Source organism: Pezoporus occidentalis, unplaced genomic scaffold (assembly GCF_034315485.1).
Source record: "Pezoporus occidentalis ecotype Australia unplaced genomic scaffold, CSIRO_AGI_Poc_V1 ctg117, whole genome shotgun sequence".
NCBI classification, from domain to species: domain Eukaryota; kingdom Metazoa; phylum Chordata; class Aves; order Psittaciformes; family Psittacidae; genus Pezoporus; species Pezoporus occidentalis.
Genome location: NW_026912961.1, coordinates 4,094,934 through 4,118,796, shown reverse-complemented (window position 1 = coordinate 4,118,796; position 23,863 = coordinate 4,094,934). Strand labels below are relative to the sequence as shown.

The 23,863-nt window shown below is 38.8% G+C and overlaps 1 protein-coding gene across 1 annotated transcript; it reads left to right on the top strand.

The window, feature by feature from the left end:
* Positions 1 to 5,182: 5,182 nt before the first annotated feature.
* PSAT1 (phosphoserine aminotransferase 1) lies at positions 5,183 to 21,218 on the top strand. The gene is made up of 9 exons (XM_062640901.1): positions 5,183 to 5,297; positions 7,520 to 7,580; positions 8,927 to 8,996; positions 10,076 to 10,281; positions 11,886 to 12,058; positions 13,132 to 13,301; positions 16,926 to 17,054; positions 19,416 to 19,553; positions 20,183 to 21,218. The coding sequence occupies exons 1-9, from the start codon at positions 5,238 to 5,240 to the stop codon at positions 20,286 to 20,288; spliced, it is 1,113 nt and encodes a 370-aa protein (XP_062496885.1). The 5' UTR covers positions 5,183 to 5,237; the 3' UTR covers positions 20,289 to 21,218.
* Positions 21,219 to 23,863: the final 2,645 nt, after the last annotated feature.

The window sequence follows — 23,863 nt, the reverse complement described above, 5'->3', positions numbered from 1 at the left end:
CATATTACCCAAGGCTCTGTCTAACCTGGCCTTGAACACCACCAGGGATGGAGCAATCACAGCTTCCCTGGGCAGCCCATTCCAGTGCCTCACCACCCTTACAGTAAAGAAGTTCTTCCTTATATCCAATCTAAACTTCCCCTGTTTAAGTTTGAACCAGTTACCCCTTGTCCTATCACTACAGTCCCTAATGAGTAGTCCATCCCCAGCATCCCTATAGCCCCCCTTCATATACTGGAAGGCTGCTATGAGGTCTCCACGCAGCCTTTTCTTCTCCAGTTTTCAAACTAACTAGTCAAACTTACTTCCTTAAAATAACCTACCTATGACTTTTTTTTCACAGGCATGTGGTTGTGTCAGCCCTGATTTGTAAATCTCTGAAATTTCAGTAGTGAGCTCTGACGTGCAATGCTTATCTTTATGAGGGATTCAGATGTTGAAAACTCATTACATTGTGCAGTGGTCATGAACAAATGCCTTTTTAGAAAATATTTAATATTTTGCTTTTATTTCACTATTTTTACAGTGTTAGCTTAGATTTTGAAATACAATATTTTAGTTTGCTTGGTGTGGACTTTTCTTGGCATCTTGTATTCCATTTGCAGGGGGAACATTCCCCTGTGAATTCCCCTTCACATTCCATTGTGAAGGGGACGGAGGGTGATAAAGCAGTGGAAGGTATTTTGCAGGTAGAGGAACTAGGCAAGAAATAGGCAAGATGATTTGTGCTGAGCTGGGGCAGGGAAAGAATACTGCATAACTTTCTTCTTTCTCTTGTCATGAGAGTTCTAGAACAGATTGATCTGTAGAAACACCTGACTCCAGTAGCTTGACAATTATGAAGAAATGAATGAATTCTCCAATAGAAATTTCTGCTGAGCAAATAGCATGAGATTGCCCTAGCTATTGCAATATTGCACAAATAATTGCACATGAAAGTACATTATTTATACAGACTTTGATACTTCAGAATAATAGCAGGTAATACATTAATTTATGCAATTTTTTAGATATTCTCCCAAACATTTGAGGGCTTCAGTCATGATTCATTGCTTGTGAATTTGACTTCCTAGAACAATTACATGCAATCAGGTCCTTCAGCATTAATATGCTGTGTGTTCCTTTTTCAAAGTTAAGACTCTAAAGCTAGTCACTGTGAAATGGTAGATAAAATTATGAATTCAAAAGTGTTAGGATTTGTGAGGTTAGAAATTACTAATCTGCTATTTGCCCCTAAAAATACCACAAAGAACTTAAATTGGTTTTTATATAGTATGTCCATAAGCAGGTGGCATAAATACCTTTTATGTTATACTACATAACGTATGTATTTGCTTTTCAAGTATGAATGTCAAAAATTTTAATTTAAAGCAAAATTGGCCAGGCAGTATATAATTTAGATAGGCATGTTTTTTTTTTTTTCAGTTGTTTTTACTTAACCATGTTTGTTTGTTGGTTTGGTTTTTTTCTTTTTAAATCTTAGTAAGAGACATGAAGAATTGACCATGTCATCACTGGTGCTGTTGTGTCGCACTCTTACTGTGAGAATCTGGAGTGCATACTTTATATATGGTTGAATGTGGAATTTGAAGTCAATAGAGATAATGTAAGTCACCTACAGAAAAGTTTTTTAAGGCTATCAATATCTCAGAAGTTTCAACGTTAAAGCATTTTAATAAAAAGTAGAAAAAAAAAATAGGGTATAATACATACATTTTAAATTACTATGAAACCATTTTACCCTGAGATTGTATATAAACTGTTTCAACCTCTTGCTATTAGTGAATGTTTTACACATTTGTCTGTGTTCTTGTTTGACAAAAAAAGCCTGAAATCAATAGGCCAGATTTGCTAGAGAACATGTTGCTGTTTACTTTAAAAAAGCAAGCATTTTTTTTTCTGCATTTATTTGGGCTTTCTGAAACTTACTTTTCACACTTCATAATTGCAGTTTTGGAGCTAGATCTCTGAAAAACAGAATAACCCCCAAACCCTTGTCTGAACTACCTGCATCTGTTTAAAATCCCGCTAAAATATGCAGGTCTCACTAGTTTGCTGGACCAGACATCCCAGCTGCCTACTGACACAGCTGCCAGGTTGCTATGTAGTCAGCATTATTTGTCTTTTAATAGTGACGTCAGTTTGTCGGTTTTTGTACCGAACAGATAACTCATGTGCACTTGCTCTCCTTGAGTGAGCTGGTTCTGTTCCAGCAGTACTTGATGATGGGTTTTGTGTCAAGCATAATGTGAAGTCATGATGAGCCACATGGAAGTTCACTGAAAACTCAGAAACTTTATTTAGATATTACACTTCCTCTGTTTTTTTGCTTGTTGTGTTTTATTTTTCCAGTTGCATCATAGTAAATACAGCAGTCTCCTCTTTTGTATTAATTATGCAAATTAATGTTAAACTACAGAGATGTGTGGCACTTGAAGGGTCAGGTACTCTGTCTAATGCTAGAAGCCCAAAGCATTCTCGGAAGTCCTGGTTTACAAAAGCTTGTATTCCATATTGGGTGACTGTGAATACTGACATAATGAATTTCTGATTTTTTTTAATATAACAAAAAAAATTTAAATCATAATTGCTGGCAGCAAAATATTAAAATAGGAGAAATCTCAATAGAAACAGTACCCTGACATGGCCTTCACCATTCCTCTTCATTCTCTCCAACTTGGGTTGGAGGATAATAATCCCTTGCATGTAGTAAAAATGGACTATTCTCTGTTTAGGAAACTTTATGGTTTATACATCCTTATCAATTTTAATTACTTACCATCAGAATGAATTTTCTATGCTCTGGGTGGCCATGCTTCCAGCACAGTTGCCTTCTGTTTTCATGGGAACTGTCATTTTTCACTCTTCTGGTCAGGATGGGATTTTCCTGAGCCAAGAAACTGCAGTACCTGGTATTTACTCCTTGTGCTGTGAGCCTATACTAGCACTAGCTTGCCTGGTTTGTGGTTTTGTGTTCTAGCTCTTTGTGCTACACTTTTAATTCCCAAGTTTTAATTTACCTTGTGGTTTGTGCCACACAGTTAGGATTCAAGACCAGTCCTGCTGACATGTCGAAGCACTTCCCTGTAGTAGCGGCCAGGCTGCCTGATCTGAATCACCAAGCTAAACTATTTCTGACTGTTTCCACTGCCTCTTACTACCTTTCCCCAACAGACTGGAGTTCAAAGGTGCCCCTCTGGTCAGATGTAGGTGGTCTGGGTTTAATACTTGAAAAAGCCCATACTAGGAGTTTTAACCCTGTTTTTGAGACTCGAGTAGAAATAATCATATTACAGTTACATCTGTGTTGTTAGTGAACATTTTAATAGGCGCTTCTATTTAATTATGACTAATTTAATTATGACTAATGATTAGAATGAAAGGTGTCCCTGCCCATGGCAGGGAGGGTTGGAACTAGATGATCTTAAGGTCCTTTCCAACCCTAATGATTCTATGATTCTATGATTCTGGGTGTTATGGCTTGAGACATACTTTAAAAATACCTTGTGTTTTGAAGAGAATGCATTGAGCCTGTAATGTATGTGAAGTTTGCTATTACCTGTTTAGAACTGAGGTAGTTTCTGGTGTCTGAAAGCAAGTTTGGTAGGTTTTTCTTAAGCTAAAGCCATTATTGAAATGAAGGTTATCTTTGCTCTAAAACCACTATCTCTCTTTACAGTCTTCAAAAACATCATAAAACTTGCATTAAGATGAAAGTCTGTTAACTAGAGACCAGATCAGGCTGTAAACTGTAAATTCTTTTTATCATTCTAGGTATGACCTGCTTGACAGGAAAAGGAACAAATTCAAGTAGACAGTATTTCTTCAGTGGAATAATTAATAATGAAAAATTACCTTTTATCTAAATCTCAGTATTCACAAAATAATGCACATAAACCTTTTCATTTCTAAAAAAAAAATGCAGATTTTATATACAGACTATTAATGTTGATGATAACTGGGTGAACATGCATGGGACTAAAGTCAGGCCAGCATTACGGGTTACACTGAGCAGACCAAAGAGTCTGAGGGCTGTGCTTTATACAGTTACATACGAGAACCATGAATCTCATCCAAGGTAGCTGAAAATTATGGGACTCTGTAAAACACATCTGTTTTCAATCATACTTAATGTTTTGTCAAAAGTGATTTACTGCTACTGCCTTTAAAATAACTTCTGAAAACTGATTGTAAGGCAGTATGTCTCTCACTAGAACAGTTAGAAGGAATTGGATGAGCTAAAGTCTTTATTTCAGTTACAGCACTAGTTGTATTAACCCTGTGTTTTCAATGAATTTACACCAAGGCATCTGTGGAAAGAATGGTTTAGTATTTAGGGATATTAGCCTAGGATTTAGCAGACCTCAAGGCAAGTCCCAGCTCTGCTATCCGTTATGTGACATTAAGTTTCACACCTCTATTATTTTTAATCCCTTTCTATGAAATGAAAATAGCAGTTTGCTGGCAATGGGCTGTTTGGGGCAAGAGAGCACAAAAGCAGGTACTTCTTGGATTAGTGAAGGTAGGGATGCTGCTCCTCTGCCACGAAAGGATTTCATAGAATCATAGGTTTGGGTTGGAAGGGACTTTAAAGATCATCTAGTTCCAACCTCTGCCGCAGGGACACTTTCCGCTAGACCAGGTTGCTCAAAGCCCCATGAATCCTGGCCTTGAACACTGCCAGACACAGGGCAGCCAGAGTTTCTCTGGGCACCTCTTTCAAGATGAAATATCGCCCGAAATTCATTGTAGCTATGGACTGCTGGTTTTAACGTCTTCTGTATTCAGACACATCACTTTTGGAACACGCGTCCCAGCGATGCAGCAGCAGCAACTGCATGGGGGAAAAACAGTTACTTGTAGGACATGCATTCTCTTTATCTGTCTACCTACCCACCCATTGAAATCCTGGCAAGGTTCACGGAGGCTTTCCAGGCACAAGGCTTATTTAAAGCCCTCCCTTTGAGCCCTTGTCCGCAACCGGCCCCTCCTGCCTTCTCGAGCTGAGCTGAGCGGACGCGGGCCGCGGGTCAGGGACCGCGGCGAGAAGAGGTGGTGGCCCCGCGCACCGCCCCGGCGGCCTGAGCACGCTGCCAATAGGCGGCCGGGGAGAGCCCTGCCCCTGGGTGTGTGCGGCAGCAACCAATCGGCGCGCCAGCCGCAGGGGGTTTATACTGGCGGGCCCGCGGGGGCGGCTGCTGGGCGGTGGCGGCGGCAGCGGCGGCAGGGGACGCATCATGGAGAGCGGGCGGCAAGTGGCAAACTTCGGGGCCGGGCCGGCCAAGCTGCCGCGCTCCGTGAGTAGGGGCCGGGCCCTTTCCGCACTGCGGGGGGCGGTGGTGGGCGTCCGGCCGGACGTGTCCTGCCGGAGCTACGCGCTGAATGGGCTCTCGCCGGGGTGAGGCGGCGGGACAGCCGCCGGTGCCTGCCGGCCGGCCCGGCCCGGCTCCCCGGGGGCTTCCGCGGGCGCCGGGTGCACAGTGAGGGCTGGGGAGGCTCCAGGGAGTCGTGATAAAACAGAATTGCCTGAATTGAGGCGAAACTTAGTTTCTTCTCTCCCTTCCTACCCAGTTGAATGCCTTGTTAGGTGGGTTTTTTGGAAACTCTCCCTAATGTAGGTTTAGGATTGCTCGCCCCGAGATTTTTCTGAATCTGATCATATGGTCGTCGAGGAAGGGCTATATCAGCTTCTGGATGAGAAGTAAATCTTCGGATGTGCGAGGGTAGCTGTGTTGAGTGTGTTACTTGTCAGCTGATAAACAACATGGTAATTCCCCGAGAAGTCTTTGTTTAACAAATGTTAATGAGTGCAGTGTAGGCTCAACCCTCGGGAAAGTTGCATCAGCAGCTATGGATTATCCATCCAGTCACACATGGAGAGAGGGTGGCTTCTGTGAAACTGTGCATCTGATTTTCAATTTAAGAGTTACGGATTGTAGAGATCTTTCCTTGGTTTCTTAATTTCCTTCATAGTTTTCTTCCTTATTTTATGTGTTTTTTTTTTTTAACAATTTTATTTAGGTGAAAAAAATATGCTGTGCAGCAGCGCTTTTTTTTTGTTGTTGTTATTTTGTTTGGTTTTGCTCTCTTCTCATTCTCCTGGGAATGTCCTTTGTAGGTTATGCTGAAAAGAAACCTGTTGTTCTGTCTTGAAACTTCGGTTTCAAAAGAGCTCTTTGAAGAACTGCTGCAGTATCCAGCTGGCTGCCGCAGAGTGCTCAAAGCTGGACTCAGGGTTGGAGGAGACCGCAGCTGGCTCCCTAGTATTAATCTGGTTTTCCCTCTGGAAAACTCAGTAATCTTACATGGACTCCTGTGTCACCTTGATTCACTTTGATCTGGGCTTAAGTGCTCGAACTCGCTGAAGAAGGTGGACAGAGCTCTTTGTGGCTGTTACAAGGCATACCATAAACGTCTTTCGCAACACGTGCCAAAGAACATTGCTAACAGAATTGGATTTTATCAAGCAGTTCAATAAGCACTTTCTTCTAATAATCTGTGTGCCCCCTTTGACTTTTTTTTTTCCCTCCTCTGACATGAATGCACTTGCATGTGAAACGTGGTGGTTAAAACTTCCCAATCTCTTAACATGAAAAGCAGCATAGTTGTTTCTGGTTGACCTCTTGGTGATCAGCTGTTACAGTTGATAGGCCATGCAGATACCCTGTCAGCAAGGTAGACCTCTTGTTCCTGAAACTCTTTGGAGCACTTCTGTGGCTTCTTGGTAGATCCTGAGGTGCATGCACACAGTGCTTGTTTTGGTGGCTTTTCTACTGGGGCTCCCTCTTCTACTGCTAAGAGTGTTCTGACTCTCGCACAGGAGCTTGCTGAAATTGGAAGCTGCAGATCTAATGGGTAGAATGTAATTCCACTTTGTTGATACTCAAGAGCTGTGGGAGAAGAAAAAATAACAGAGGGCTGAAGCAGCAGATTACCTGGCTAGGGCATTTATGAGTGTCCTCTGTCTTGTGGTTGTCTCAAAACTTCGCTTGATTTCTTGATTAACTTTTAGTGGCATAGAGAAGGCTCATCCTCAAAAAGTATGGGGCTTCATTCTTGTCCTGTTGTGTCAGTTTGAGGTATCCAGTTCCCCATGATGATTGATTTCGTTTATGCTTTCCTCCTTGGTTGTCCTATTTGCACAAGTCTAGTGAAAGACACAGGGTGGAGGGGTGGGCATTTAAGATGCTTGCTTAGAAAGAGTATGCATGGAAGCATTAAGTGTTCTGTAAGAGGCTGGGAGTTCTACCTAACTCCTAGGAATCATCCTGAAATCTGGAAATATGGCTATTGAAATAGTAAGTTAAAACACAGTCTCCACAACAAGCATTTGACTTAATTATGCTATTTTATGAAAAGCCTTCCACAACAAAATGATATTGGTGACCATACTTCTGTTAATCTCACTTAAGTGTCAGGTTACTGCAGTATAGAGCAGCTGGAATATGCATGATGCACCAGTGTCTCCAGATAGTGGAGAATTCCCTTAATTTATTTGTGGATTTTTTTGCTTTGTTAGGTATTACTAGAAGCACAGAAAGAATTGGTGGACTACAAAGGACTTGGTATAAGTGTTCTTGGTAAGCCTGAAAAATGTAGATTTTGATTTTTTTTTTTTTTTTTAATTTAGACGTTTGACAAATTGTCTAATAAAACTTTTTCATCTTGGTATTTAAACTCCTTTTCGTTATTAGTGACTTACTCTGCTACTCTGTATGTTCACAGAATATTTTTTCACACTGCTTTTCTACCATTCATCAGACCATGAAGTGATACATAGCCAGATGTTTAGTGATACATAGAAAGGATTAGAGACAAAACAAAACTTAATCATATTGAGAACATTAGTACTTTTGGACCACTGGGCAGGGGTGTGGGAGTGTATTCATATATAGGTAATATATATAAAAAATATGTATCTAGAAAATACTATATGTGTATACACATTATCCACAGATATACAAATGCTATATGTGTGTATATAGAATCATAGAATCACAGAATAGTTAGGGTTGGAAAGGACCTTAAGATCATGAAGTTCCACCCCCCCTGCCATGGGCAGGGATACCTCCCACTAAACCATGTCACCCAAGGCTCTGTCCAACCTGGCCTTGAACACTGTGGGGGATGAAGCATTCACAATTTCCCTGGGTAACCCATTCCCATATATCTAGATAGCATATATAGGATCTTGTATACCGTATGGCAGAACACTTCAGATACACCTGACGGGTAGCATCCTTCCCATTAGGAAGGCAATGCTGTCCTAAGGAGGAGGTGGTCTTCTACACCATATTGTAGCTGACTGGCTTTTCAGCTCCAGTTGCACATAACTTTATGCAAGAAGATGGTCAGCATTTTGCAAGTTCTGTGAAACTGTTCGTTTGCTAGAAGTAGAATGTGCACCAGTCTGCAGGATTTGTATTCATGTTTAAATTGTATGCTCTTACTGATGGAAGGAAGCATATGAATATAATAAAAATCATTAGTGTTAGTTAACCCTAAGTGTGCTTAATATTAGGATTACAGCATTAAGAAGCCTTGCAAAAAATAAAAGAACAAACCAAACCACTACACCTTACTCTATACTTGCTTCAGCATAACTAGCAGAGAAAATTCTTAGAGTGAGAAAAACTTATGCCTTTCTAGGGATTATTTTTTTCACACAAATGTAGTTGTTCTTGGGGGTAGTAAGGTCATGTGGATGCCAAATGTGAATGGACTGGGTTTGGACAAGACTGGAGGTATAAATCTTGTTTAAGTATTTAGGAAAGCTCAGCAATAAAAATGGCATGACTTGAAACTGGGAATGGGACTCACAGGCATTTTAGGTCTATAGAGTAAAAGTTTTAAACCTTAACGTAATTTTAAAATAACATTGATGTATTACCGTTTTGTTTCATGTTATTTCTTCTTTCCACCAAAGAAATGAGCCATCGAACCTCAGACTTCACAAAAATTTTAAATACAGCTGAAAATCTCATGCGCGAATTGCTGTAAGTCAGTTACTTCCTACTTATTTTTGTGTTAGTTGCACCAGTAATGACTAATGTGGAGACTGTGGAGACCCTTCCTTGAAAGCACTTGTTTATGGGGAGTGGATTGCCTTTTGTTTTAGATACTGTGTCTGACAGAGTATTAATCTTGGGGAGGACACTGGTCTTCTGTTTGTCTGATGCTGATTTATTTGGTTTTGATTAAGGGCTTTTATTAGGTTGAGACGCTTTTTATATGTCTATGACATACTGATTAGTTGCCTTTCTTATGAAACCTTATTTTTTGTCACCTTCATAGAATTAATGAAGGGTGTGAACTTTCTTCAAGAAATAAGTGGAAATAATGGAAATCAGTTCTCTAGTGGTATAGAGGTGATCTGTATGTTACATATTTTAGAATCCTTGAGCAGCAGCCCTTTTCCTATTTGTAGTGTGACACGTTTTTCAAAGTTTGAAATAATTATATTGTATATTAGAATTAGTGTTGTCACAGTAGCTTGCAATGTTAGTCATTGCATATAAAAGCTTGACTGTCAATCGCAGGCAGAATTATTGGCAGAGGGGTTTCAATGAATAGTTTGAACATTTTTGTTACTGTATGGACAATTCCTTATGGCACTTGCTCTACATGTGCAGTTTACTATACAGTTGCATTTCCGACTGAAGGGCCTCAAAGCTGAGTTCTACTGTGAGCACTTTGTTGTGAAGTTCGTGGCCTGACAGAAAAGCCATGAAGCAAGCAGTAGACAAAATTACAAGTGAGCATTAATTCTACTGGAATATCTTCTAAGCTTGTGTGTACTATGATAGTAAAGCTACTCAGGAGTGAATTTATTTGCTGATATCCAAGGGGGTTGAAAAACTTGTTTTCATCAAATTTTTGCGGTAAAATATATAGCATTACTCTTAATACTTAAGTTGTTAGTGAAGACCAGTGCTGAAGTAAGTTAATAGAATTTGGCAGAGTCTTCTGACAGTGTTTTTCTTCTGTTGCTGTATGCTGTAAATGCATAATATCAAGTAGTATGCATTCTGTTGTCTTCTGGGAATAATAATAGATGGTTATTTCTTGCATGCAGAAATGTACCAGAAAACTACAAAGTCCTTTTCCTCCAAGGAGGTGGATCTGCTCAGTTCAGTGCAGTCCCACTTAACCTTATTGGTTTAAAGGAGGGAAGACATGCAGATTATGTGATTACTGGAGCTTGGTCAGCAAAAGCAGCTAAAGAAGCAGAGAAGTATGCCAAAGTGAATATCGTTCATCCAAAACTAGGAGCCTATACAAGTAAGTTGAGGACTACATCTGTTCATATGAATGCTTTGCTTTTTGAATCACTCTAAAAAATGGTCCAACTCAGCTATTAGGTTATTCAGTGTTAACTAGGTAGAGTTGACTGTCCAGCACTCAAAAGATTGCCTGCCACATCTCCCCATGTTCATCACTGGGAGATGTTAGATGTCTTAACCTTCTCCACCAAAAGAGAATTGTGAAACTAGGCTGATCAGATTGCAGAAAATAAGCTGCAAGAAGCAAGCATGTATTAGTAGGGAAATGATCTGGGATGTCTGATTTTTTATTTTTTGTTTGGTTTTGGGTTTTTTTTGACTTGAGTTCTTAAGCTATTTGCAGGGATATTGCAAAGTATTTCAGTTTCAAGTACCCTCAATGAGATTGCTGTGAAATTCAGAAGCATGTTTGGTATCTTAACCTTGTTGCCCCAGGAGATGGGAGATCTGCATTCTGTTGCCTACTTTCAGGGGTTCCCAAATACTTATCTTTCCCACCCATGTGTCATAACAGGCAGTTAGCTCTGAAATAGAAAAGGCATTTCAGCTCTCCCTCTGGAACCTTATTACTGGACATAACATAATCTGAATGAACACAGTGTAGAAGGAAGAAAAAGGTTTACTGTAATTGAGGCATTAGGCATTTTTATGAGACAGTCTGTGTGAAGAACTTAAGTGTATAATTTGTATATACATAAATAATTCTTGGGGTAGGGATACCTGAATTCTGGTTTCTAGTCCTGCTCACTTGTCTTAGTTTTGGTGCAAATGATAGCATTTGAATTTTTGAGAGTGGCAACAGGAAAGGCAAAGAATATCCACATATGAGTTAGTATATTAACAGGTGATTAGGGCACAAACTTGGAAGATCAGTTTATACCCTTTGAGGCACAGGAAGGAATTCAACTTACAATTTTCCAGTCGAGGGAGTGTATCCACCATTTGGCAGCTGTAGATAATGGGAGAGGTAGTAAGTAATGATGGAGGCCGTAACAGCACTTCTTCCCCATGTGTTTTGGAGGAGAGAAGAAAGACAGAGCAACCATTTGTTCTCTGCAAAACCTGTTCTGTGCTGTCAGGGCATGCCTGTATTTTGCCTGTTGACAGAGGAAATACTAGTTTTGCAAATCAGTTGCAAAGCTTAAATGGGAGGTAGGCAGATAAATTTATGTTCAGTTTGGGCAAGACTGAAATGCTTCTGGGGATCCTCAGAAATGCAGCTTTGAAGAACTTTGCCAGTGAGAATCTGGAGGATTCTTGGATCCAGTGCCTCCATTCTCTGAAATGCTGTTTTGTACCCCATGGCAGTAGTTTTCAGTCTGGGATTGCAAACCTGATTAAAATCCCTTGAGGAATAAGGGCTGATAATTTTCAGGCTGATAACTGAAGGGTGTTTGCAAGCTTAATGGTGGCTCATCACAGAATTTTGAGAATGCACTGATGTATTTCATTTGCAGATAAATTATATTTTCCTAGTAACAAGATAATGAATGCTTTATACTGCAGAATCGTTGTAGGTTTGCACTTAAGTCTGCATTTTAGTTGAACAGGAAAATTCCTTATCTCCAGTGACCTTTGGTTTTCTTTTTTTGTCTGTCTCAGACATTCCTGACCCAAGCACTTGGAATCTTAATCCAGATGCATCTTATGTTTATTACTGTGCTAATGAGACTGTTCATGGTGTGGAGTTTGACTTTGTACCTGATGTCAAAGGAGCGGTCTTGGTTTGTGATATGTCATCAAACTTCCTGTCCAGACCTGTGGATGTTTCCAAGGTACATGTTGGACACAGTGGCTGCATAAAGCATTTTCAAGCTTAAATGCATACAATTAGATAGTTTGAAATGTCTGAGAAGCTGGAGATGCTGAGCAGTGTGATACAGAACACTGTGTTTTGTTGATTTTTTGTATCTGATGGTGAATAAAAGATTTTGAAATTTAAAATGTAAAGTTTCAGATTTCAGTGTCTACCTGTTCCTTTTTTTTTTTTTTTTTTTTTTCCTTTTTTCTGGTAAAACCAGGTTGAACTATGTTGAAATAGTTCATGTTAGTAGCTGTCCAAGTTTGTCTGCTTTATGGTCTTCACTGATGCTGTAGCTGAAAAAGGTATCTTCTGAATCGTGTTTAGTCTGTAGATAGTATGTATGGCTATAGCAAGGTACTGTGAATCATGTTTTTGATCATGCCTCTTACATGGAAAATCTGTAACCCCTTTTAAGGTGATAAAGCTTCCTATGCCTCACAACTGTTGTGTCTGTTTTGTAGACAATACAGAGACAGAACACAGTACTTGCTTGCTTACGTTTGTAAAGTGTGTTAGGAGTGAGAATTGTTACTGACCACTGAGGTATCACGTTTTACCTTTTTTACCTGTGTATAGCAAAAAGAATTGTTAGTGCATTCATCTTGGGCTTTCCTCATCTGCCTTTTTGAACAGGTAGATTATATGATCCTCTGAAATACCAAATCAGTTGAAAATATTGTGATTTCTGTATGAATTTATTTTAGTAAATTTGCTTGGAGTACAGTGAAATTGGGACAGGCTGCCTTGAGAATTATTTGTGGCTACTAAATAAACATTTAGCAAATCTTTGGGAAATTTATTGTTCCTCAGTTGAAAGAAGATAGATGGCTCTAATAGTAGACGTATATGGGATAACAACTGTAGCTGTAACTGCACTTTGAAATCAGAACTTCTAACTCTTCTTTGACTTACAACTTGCATATTTTCAACATGTTCTCCAAGCTGTTATGCTGACTTGTACCCTATTGTATAATGATACTGGAGTATTAATCAGTTATGAGATCTGCTCGTGTATGCATGTAACAAGTCCTTTTCTTCTGTTAGTTTGGAGTGATTTTCGCTGGTGCTCAGAAGAATGTTGGCTGCGCTGGAGTTACTGTTGTAATAGTACGCGAGGACTTATTGGGATTTGCACTGAAAGAATGCCCTATAGTGCTGGATTACAAAACGCAAGCAGTGAACGGCTCTTTGTATAACACTCCACCGTGCTACAGGTAACTTGCCCTGCTATTTAACATCTCCTGTCGGGAAAGTAGCTGCACTGCCATCTGCTGCTCTTATTGAGAAAAGTTTCACAAGCTCAGTATTTGCCTTCAAGTCACTGATTCGTTGGTGTGTTTCATGGGAACCCTGTGGGAACATGGGAAGTGTCCAGCTACATGACCGTAGCGGTCTTTGAGGTAGCCTAGTAGGACTCAGCCATAAAGGACATAGTATTTGTAGAAGTAAATATTATGAAAGTTTCAGGATCCAATTTTGCCTTTTAAGAACTCTTTGTCAGTTCAGTGGTGGTGCTTCTGTCATTTGCAAATAGGTAATTTGGCATTTAGTCTTGCTTCTTGAACACTCAGTACAGTTTTGATTTAATTTTTTCCTGAGGTTTTTCTCAGTCGTTGAACCTCCAGATCCCTATCTCTGCTGTAAATAATAGTAAATGCTGTTTTTTAAAAATATGTCTTCTTCTAGCTACACCACTTACTATTGTTGGCTTTGAAATGAAACAGCAAAAGGTTGTGTTTTTTTTTTTTTTTGTTTGTGTGTGGTTTTGGTGGTTTTTTGTTTATTTGTTTGTTTGGGTTTTTTTAAAGGTAATTTAGTCATTGCTGTGTTTTAGTCTCTAGTACAACTTTCCTTATTTCTTTTCTACTCACTTCAGTCTTTGACTTGGCATCCAGAAATGAAACTGGTCTAGCTTCATAATCATTGCTAGCAATCAAGATCATAAAATTGGCATTTACCTGGTAATTTAATGTATGCAAGAAGCAGAACAGACTGCAGGTTGCTCTTTTAATATTACTGTCTCCTACCTTGTGTTAACTAGTGAAATGATGTTTTGCTACTGGAATATTTAGGTGTTGACCAGTAGTTTCTATCCGTTCTTAACCTGGAGCATTTTTATACCAGTGTTCGCTAGAACAAATATTTTAAAAAAGCAAATCTTCAGGTATTTCCTCCCCTTCCCTCCCTGAAGTTCTATAAATTACTTCAAAATTCTGGCATGTGTGAAGAAGTCAAGATTAAAAATTTATGTCAGACTGCATTATCAAATTATTTGAATAAAAAATAAATCTTTAAAAGTAGAACTCGTTAAAGTTAAGTTGCCTAATGATGTCCAACAGATAATAAATGCACTGTATAGGCATAAAGTAGAGTGATTCATGTGTATAAAGCCTACCTTAATGCCACTACTTACTTAAAGTCAGTACAATTTTGATACTAATTGTATTTCTGAATCTGCTGATTCTTACTACCTAAGTAACAGAGGCAGTTATCTTAATTTATCAGAACAGTAAATCTCATAAGCATATATTTACCCCAGATTTTACAATGCACAACTAGTTTTCCCAAGCAGTATGCATACTGTAGAGTATATAGTGCTGGAATGACATACTCTGCCTGGCACCATGTCTGCCCTTATCAGCTGGGTGCACACAGTGTCCCTTAGGGCTGCTGTTAAGACAAGAATTTACCTTAAATGTTTCCAGATTTTTTGTAGTTTTTCTGAATGTTGCTTTAACATGGGCAGTGTGTCTCTTTTCCCAGTGATTGAAAAGCCTGTATTCCATGATTGATTATTTTCCTGACTGCCAAGTCCAGTGTTCTGATTTGGACACTGTGTACTTGCACAGCCATTCATGTTCTCCAAGTACAAAGCTATTTCCATTTGAAAGGTTCTACTTACTCTCAGCATTTAGATCAGAGGGGAGCAACACAGTTTGGGAAGCAATCCAAGTTAAATTCTGCAGCTTTATTGTAGCCACTGCAAAGAACTTCTGAGAAGAAAGCGCTGCTTTAGATGTAACTCAGTATGTGTCAGTAACATCAACAAGTTAGTGAGATGGAGGGAGACTGAAAATAAAGTTGAGCTAGCAGTTTTTCTCCTTTCATGTCACTGCCTTGCCAGATTTCACTCCATGCTGCAGACCCACATCGGAGTACACTCCAGGATCCAGAATGTAACACAGACTGAAATGTTGGCAGGGTGCACATCTGTTTGGCTTGGCTCTAAATGCCTGTTCCAGTTCCTGCAAGAAACTGGCAAAGCTTCTCAGTTCTTTCTTTCCTCAGCTCTTTTCCTTGCACTCTCTAATGGCCTGCTGGCAAACAGGCAGGAAATATTAACTGAATTTGCAAAAGCTACTTCAGCAGGATGTTAAGTAAAATTAAATTAAGGTGATGCTAATGGCTTTAAACTCTTTGCACTACAGAGCTTGACTCTTTGACCCTAATCTGCTTTGCTAAAATTAACAATAGATTTACTATAAAAATCTCATTTCCAAGCTCCAGAATGCATTTTGCATTTAAAATTGCTCCAGAAACATTACTTTGACATGAAAGAAGGATAAAAGATTTCAGCTGGCTGGGTTTTGTGGATGACTCTAAGGCTGACTTCTTTAAACTTTACATACCCAAGAAGCTTCACTGAAGGATGTGAAGGCAAGAGGTGAATGTAGCCCTCTATTTTTGGCAAGGGCATAGGCTTCACTTAAATCTTTTACACTGGGGTAGTTGATAGTGTGCTGTCATAAATGTATCAGGATTCTGCTCTTAAAGCCATAAGGTGCTTTGTGTAAAAGTCAATCTGCAGTCTTTCTGCAGTGTTCAAAGATTTGATGCTGGCATCCCCATAGAAATAAAAGTAGCAAAGTTTCAAGTAGCCTCCTGCTATGTTTGTGTAGGTAAATGTGTAAGGTAACGTTCTCTGAGCACTCCCTTGGAATCTGTAATGAAGGGATTAATAAAAGCAAACTTGGGGATATGCCATAAAAACTTGTGAATGTTTTTTTTTTTAATGTAAAGTGTTGTAGTTGTGGGAAATGCCTAGCCTTGAACAAGCTGAGTTTTGTAGCTAAAGCACAAGGGCAAAAGGCCTCAGGGAATTTTTTATGTGGCACTTATTAACTAGCATTGAAACACTAAATACACCCAAGGCATCTGATGCCAGGAGGCTTCCAGATCTCTACTTAGAACTTGAATGGTAATGAATAATCAAGTGTGGTATATCATTATTTGTTTCACCAAACTTCACTGTTCATGTGGGCAAAAAGTCTTTTTAGACATGGGATTATAATTTTTATTTTCGATGTTTGAAAATACAATTAGATTTCTGGTATTATTAGTGTACATACATTTGAGGTTCACTGCTGTATCTTTGCTATAGTAGCCATGCAGGGTGGATGCTACTCGTTTTTGCACTACCTCTGGCTCTTTCTAGGACTTGACAGACAGTTGTGTGGTCAATGAACTGCCAGTCACTGCAGCATGTCTGGGGATGTCCTGGGGAGTCTATCAGGGCTGCAGGAAACCTGCAGGACTTGTCCATCTGTGGTGCCAAGGAGGAGGTTTGGTACAACAGATTTGTGTAACATTTGAATTTCTTTATCTGTGTTCAAAAATTACTGCCTGCTTGAAATTGTCATTATTTCTAAAATACTTCAGACTCTGGGTTGTTAAGCACTCTAAAACCAAATATGTGGTTTTGTTACTGAAACAGTTTGTGAACTAATAAACAGGACTGTGATTTTTGTGGGGTTTTTATTTTGGGGTGTTTTTTGGTTTTTTTTTTTGTCTTTTTTTTTTTTAGTAATCTGACTGAAAATTATTCTTTCCTTTTGTAGTATTTATATCATGGGACTGGTACTGGAATGGATAAAGAATAACGGTGGAGCTGCAGCTATGGATAAACTTAGTTTAATCAAATCACAAATGATTTATGATATTATAGACAAATCTAATGGATTCTATGTGTAAGTTCCTGTGCTTTTCCCATTGTTTTCGACATTTGTTGCAGAGCCAGACATCTGTAACTTTTAAGAACCTGGTTGCAGCATATTTTTAATGTTACCTTTTCAGTATATAGAAATTCCTGTAGGATTACTTGTGTAAAGCATTCACTTGGTAACTATTTGTTCAAACTATTCACTTGACAAGGATGAGTCTCATTCCAGTAGGAAGCTATTTCAAGTTATCCTGTATAGGTCAGCTGTAAAGCATATTAGTAATCTATGTTCTAAAGTTAATAAATAAAATTCAGGAGCCTAGGAGAAGAGTATGCAAAAAAAACAGATACAGAGCTTGTGGTTAGTACGCTTACTGACTCTCTTGAAGGCCAAAACAGAGAAAGTGGCTTGTAAGAAACTGCAGTGACTGCTTTTGCATCATGTCCTTCCTACTGTCTCTTTCAGTAGTCAGACTCTGCTTTTTCTTTGTCAAGCTGAGAATTTTAATCAGCTAATTATGCTGTGTTCTCAAACAGTTTCTGAACAGAAAGAGGCAGATCAGACCTAGATGTAGTAAAAATGTAACACAGTTTATTTTCCTCAGTTATTTTTTATGTTTTTCCAAAGCAGACTTAACCCTCTGATTTTTACATGTTGTTGCAAGGTATTTTTGATCTCATAGGACCAAATATATGTGTAGTTAAAAGCAGATGTTGTAATTTGGAATAGCTGTAATATTTGCCAAGCTCAAACTAATAACTGACTGTGAAACTGCAAAATATTTTTCTTCACTTTCAGTATAAAATCCATGGTTTTGGGACATAATAACTTTCTAGCCAAAGTTAGGATAGGGCAAATTAAATTTGGATTTTAAATTAAAGCTGGCTGTAACCTTAATTGGCAGGGATATAGTTTCATCGTAATATTTAATACATTCTGATTATCCATTTAATGAGAACAGCTTTGCCTTTAGCATTGCCATGATCAGGATTGTGGTCCTACTCTACTGAAATCCTGAGGGTTTTTCATAAACTTCAGTAAGCAATTGAAGCCTTGAAAAAATATTTTGTGACAAAGAGAAATCTGTTTCTGGCAGGCTGGTCTGTGAGGGGGATATGCAATGCAGTTGGCATGGTAAACACTGGGAAGGCAAAACAGAGCCATATACATCTTAATAAGCGATACCTTTAAGACTGGAATTTTTTTTTGTTTTATCTGTGACTAAAAGAGAGACTCATCTGAAGCTGCTTTCTCAGCTGTAATGTGGCATGCCTTACTGGGTAAGCAGTGTGACAAACCAGTCAGCAAATGGAGACTTTCTTCCGCAAAGTGCTGTGTCCCATTTGCAGTTTACTTTCCAAAGTCTGTGCACTGACTGAGTTACACTGGATTGCCTTATAGTAACTGGATCTTCTAAAAGCTATAGCATAGCTACAGATTTGCAAATATGGGGATGCTCACATGCATAGCCCTTTTTGAAAAGTATTTTTCTGGTTGCATCTCAAGTAGAAAATTTGCATAGGGAGATACAATTGATCTTTCTTCTCTTCAAACTGGATATATTTGTACAAAGGAACCAAGGGAGGACCTAAAAAATAATGATACCCATTCTTTGTCAAATAGAATAATAATAGGTATGAAACTTGCATGCGGTTTATGAGAACTTATTCCTAATGAGTCCCTGTAAGAAACTACATCACAGCCTTAGGAAAGAATAAATCTGGAGGCTTCATATCTCCTGTGTAACTAGATGCACTAAAGAAAACTAATTAAATCACAACCCCCCGCCACGCCCCTATTCTTACTGTCATAAAATAAAGGCACGTACCTTGTGTAGATTAAAGGGAATTTTAAGAGATTAAAGAGCTGTGATGCACCTTGTATGTTGTGGCCATGTATGCAATGCAAGATTTGTTTTGCAGATCTCTACTTGAGATGTTCATGATTCTGAATACTAATGTAGAAGGTGGACTGAAGCCACTAACAGAAGTCCCTAATGTCTATGGAAATTTCCTTCTTATACTTCCTTTAGCTTTGAGGAAACTGCCTAATAGTTAGTAAAAATTCACTTTACCTAATCTCATTCACCCTAGGGAATATAACTGAGACTGTTGTGGGTGGGGTGGTGGTTTTTATTATGCCTCCTGTGCATTCTTCTGGGGCAATTTTCAGTATGCCAGGAGTTAATAAGTCTTCCACTTGCTGTTTCTGTTAGTATACTTGTTTAGAGGAAGGTTGCTTTCTTTCACAGAAAGTAATGACTTTTCAGCTATGGAGGAATGACTTTGGTGATAAACAGATGCAGTTTTGCTTTCTGAAAGTGTATGTAGCTGAAAATGTAAAATAAGCACAAAATGGATTAACCATCACATTCTGCAACTTTTCTAGATGTCCAGTGGAGAAAAAGAACCGAAGCAGAATGAATGTCCCTTTCCGTATTGGCAGTACCAAGGGTGATGAAGCACTGGAAAAGAAATTTCTTGAGAAAGCTGTGGAGCTCAACATGGTATCTCTGAAAGGGCATCGGTAAGTGTGAGTCAGATGAGTCCCTTTCCTGTGCAGAATAAACTGTTACTACAGTGATATAGCAGCAGGCTTGTGCATTGACTTACGAGCCTTTCTTGCCCACATGCTGTTCTTCATACTGATTTGGCATCATTTAGGAATAGCAGTCTGAGAGAGTCTGAGACTGTAACCAGAGACTGCTGGTGGCTCAGCTACTGCTGAGGTGTGGTTGGCTTCAGAGAGCTTTCTCCTCAATTCTGCTGTCAGTTTGGTAAATCTGGCTCTGTGCAAATGCCAAAGAAAGGTGACTCTTGAGGTCAGATTCTGTCATTGTATGAAGCTTTTCAGTGTGCCTTGTCTACCTGGTTGCAAGAGCTCCTTCCCATGTCCAGTTTTGTTTGTGGGATTAAAAACTGATAGTTTTTTGATGGCATAGAGCTACAGTATTAGGGCTACAAATAACTAAAAAGCACTGAGTTTCTCTAGATTGCGAGCTTGCTATGAAGACTTAAATGTTGCTTCTTATTCACATAAAATGTGGATTTTTACCCCTTTGGAGTAGGGGTAGGTTAAAATGTCTGTGAATGTTATTAATGTCTCTTTGCAGAATATACAAGACCTTTCTATTTTTTTTTCTGTTTTCAATTCAGATCTGTGGGAGGAATCCGTGCCTCTTTATACAATGCGGTGACTGTAGAAGATGTTCAGAAGCTTGCAGCATTCATGAGAAGCTTCCTGCAGATGCATCAGTCATAAATGCTGATGGGTTAGAACCATGCTGCACATCTATAGAATAAAAGCTAAAGGTTTTGAGAGTTACTGTGGTACCACACAGCTGTAGCGCACAAGTTATATTTTCTTTTAGTTCCTGTAGCTGTTTTAGTTAACTGCAAAGGATTGAGGCTCAGTCTTGCAATAACTTGCTAGCCTTGACTTCACTGAGGGTGAGGATCTCCAGACTGATCAACATTGGTTCCAAAATTTGCAAAACAGTGTTCTAATGTGTAGTTAAAACATGAATAGCATTGTAAGATGCTATGGATCTGAGTCTGATTCTTGCTTCTAGTCACAAATGACTTCTTCAGCAATGCCTTTTTTTCAGTAAATGTCAGGAGACAAAATCTGTCGTGGGCTTTCTGTAATACTTTACAAATACCCTGTGACTGCACAGTGAAGCTAGAACTAATGTTAAGTATTCTCTAAGGACATCTAGTTCGTTTATCGGATATATTCCACCATCAGGAATATAATCCAGAAGTTAGTGTCTGTGTTCCTAACTTGAGGACTTTGCCTTCAGACTTCTGCTCCCATATTTGAAACACTTAACAGTTCCATGTAGTGATACCCATTGTGGTTAAAGTCTGTAGGACTGAGCCTTTCTTTGTATTATCATTTATAGGTTTAAAGCTAGGATGCATGAGTCTGTAATTACAAAAATTTATATGATGTTTATTTCTCTATGCATTTTGTATGTTAAACTTCTCTAGGTTAATTAATTTTATATTCTTATTTTGGAGTGTGCGTATCTGCTCCTGCCAAAAACTTGGTTTTAATTTGTTAACCTACTGCCAAACTGGATGGCTGTATTACACTCAGTGGATCTGTGACTTTCTCTGCACTGACTTCCTAGCCCAAAGTACAGCAGACTTTCTTGTTTGGTGCTTATAAAATGTCTTCCCTCTCTAATTGCTCCAGTGTTTTCTCTGCCTTTTCATTGCTTCAGTTCTGTACCTTTTTGTATGTGGGGATTTGCCCAGTTGCAGTAAATACAAGTCTTGACTCTTCTGCCTTTTCTTGACTCTTCATCACACTTTTGGCCCAACTTTCTCACTTACTCCTTGCAGACTTTGATAGTCTGGGCTAGAGAAGGAACTGTGGTTTTATGCAAAGATCTGTTACACTACCCCTAAGTTACTTTTCTTTCTCAGCTTGTGACTTTACTGCCATTTACCATATAGAGATAGTACCCTCCTACTTTAACTTATGTAGAAGATATCTGTTACTATCATACTGTTTAGCATTACTGCAGCTGCTTACAGACTAAACTCTTCGGTACAGGACTGGGACTTTCTTATTTTTATGTAACAATTTAATAATGATGATGATGGACTGTTGCTTTCTTAGTGGAACCTCACAGCAAGTCAGTGGAGTTGTGCTAAGGTTAAGTTACATCCCTATCTGAAAAGTCCTATACTAACTAGTGTTTTGTGATTTTTGTCAACTTAGTTTAATTCAAAGTAATTAAATAAATCTGGTGAAGAAAATAAAAGTTAGACACAGCATGCTGTGAAGTACCAGTGTGTCTGAAGCTTTTGTTTTTGTCACTTTCTGAAGGATGAGAAGTCATTCATAATGTGTTAGAATTTTAGATTCCAGTATTATCCTTTTCCCTAGAAGGCAAGTTTCCCTCATTTATGTTTTATTTTTTTCTGAAAATGATCTTTTCTGTAACTAGCGTGGAAACAAGAGTATTACTACAAGAAGGCTTTGAGAACTATCTGTACCCTGCCAATTATGAAGATATAATTCAGGTTCCATATTAAGCTTGTTAACTTTCTTAAATTCCACTCCCTCCAAATTTTGTATACTTGTTTTCAACAATAGCTGTGGCTTATATCTCTTTTCAAAAGCTAGTAAACCTTTCTTTTTTTATAGTAGGCTTGCATTCCTTGTAGCAAGGACACTTTTACCTGTGATTGCAAAAAAGCCTGCACTGCTGTATGCAGCTGATTCATCACCCAGCTGGAAACCTCTTTGCTGCTTCTTAATTGTGCCTAGCATCCTGTCAATTAAAGTCTTTTTTTTCTACCTAGAAAGGCAAAAATCCTGTAAAAGCAAAATGCGGAATGACTAATGTAGTAAGACTAGACTGAATTTCATGTGAGGGGGATGCAAAAATGCTGGGAAGACTGGAGCACGTGCTGAATGAGCTGGTTACCCGAGATTTGTTTGACTCATCCATGCAATAGTTCTGCCCTTCCAAGCTGTATCCCTGAAAGATGTAATCAGGGTATTGAGCCATGGTGGACAGAGAAATGCCACTTCCACTCATCAGATTAGTAGGAGGAATTTTAGCAAGGGATTGCCGAGAGTCCTGGTCTATTTCCCTTATGTCAACACTTCCAAGCTGGGTCAATAATTGCAGTGTTTGAAAGTAGGGCTTTTCTTGGTGTGGTATGAATTCCCCTGAGGCACTTAAAGATGCTATAAAATGAAAGTACTGGTCTCATCTGAGTTCGTGCACGTAGGGAGAGAACTGTAAGATAAAGTCTTTTCAAAGAACTCTGCTTTCAATTCTTCTTCTAATGAGTTGTCTCTACTGCATCTCCTGTACTCTGTAGTTTAAAAGTCCCTAGCCACCATCTAAAGCAGGCCTCACCTGGAAAGAGAAAGCTGCCAAAGAGGTTTTGTGCTCCCTCTGGCAAAGCAAGGAGTGCTTTTGTGCTCCTATGGCAAAGTAAGGAGTGCTTTACCCCAGGTGAGGAAACCGTAGATCAGGAAGGTACCCTATCCCAGGAAACTACTGTCAACTGTCAGTGATAGGGTCTTTCCATGGTAATACCACCTCTAAACCTGGCGTGAAAGAATTAAATAAGTCAGGTTTGTCACATCCTTATTTAATTAGTAATTCTAGTGGAGATAAATGATTTGTGTTGACAGCCTTGGCCCTCTGTCAGCTGAAACTCAGTATTTTTTCCTGTTTCTGTTTAGATTAATCATGTTTTTCTTTTCAACTTGCAACTAGTTTAGTATTTTTAGATGAGCCTAGTGATATTTTGAAGTAAAAAGTGTAAGTCTATTTTTGACATTCAAGTAACTGTTTGGAGTGAAACAGGAATAAAAGACATCATACACGATGGGTTAGAAGTTGTCAAAGTATGCTGCAAGTGTTACTAGGTCTGGCACTACATTGGTGTATGATTAATGTTTGCTGCATTTCATTCTCTGGGTAGAAAATAAAATGAAAGTGAAGCTTTTTGTATTTGATATGGATGTACCTAATTAAAAAGTGAAATGTTACAAGGCTTTACATTAAATCAGTCACTTGGAAAGGAGGTATCCCCATTCCTGTTGGTAATTGGACTCTTGATAATTTAAAACCAGGTTTCATGACAGTCTGTGGTAAATTGGTCCCTTTTAGGCTAAAGAAGCTAAGAAGTTATAATTACTGAGGGATTACTGAATGGTTAGAGGAGCATGATCAGAGAGATGCAAAGAGATACACAGAAGAGGTGGTAGCTTGTGAAAATGTTTCTTTTTTTTTGTTTTTTTGTTTGGTTTTTTTGGTAGTTAAAGAATATGTATTTGATTGGACAAAAACAAATGCTCTG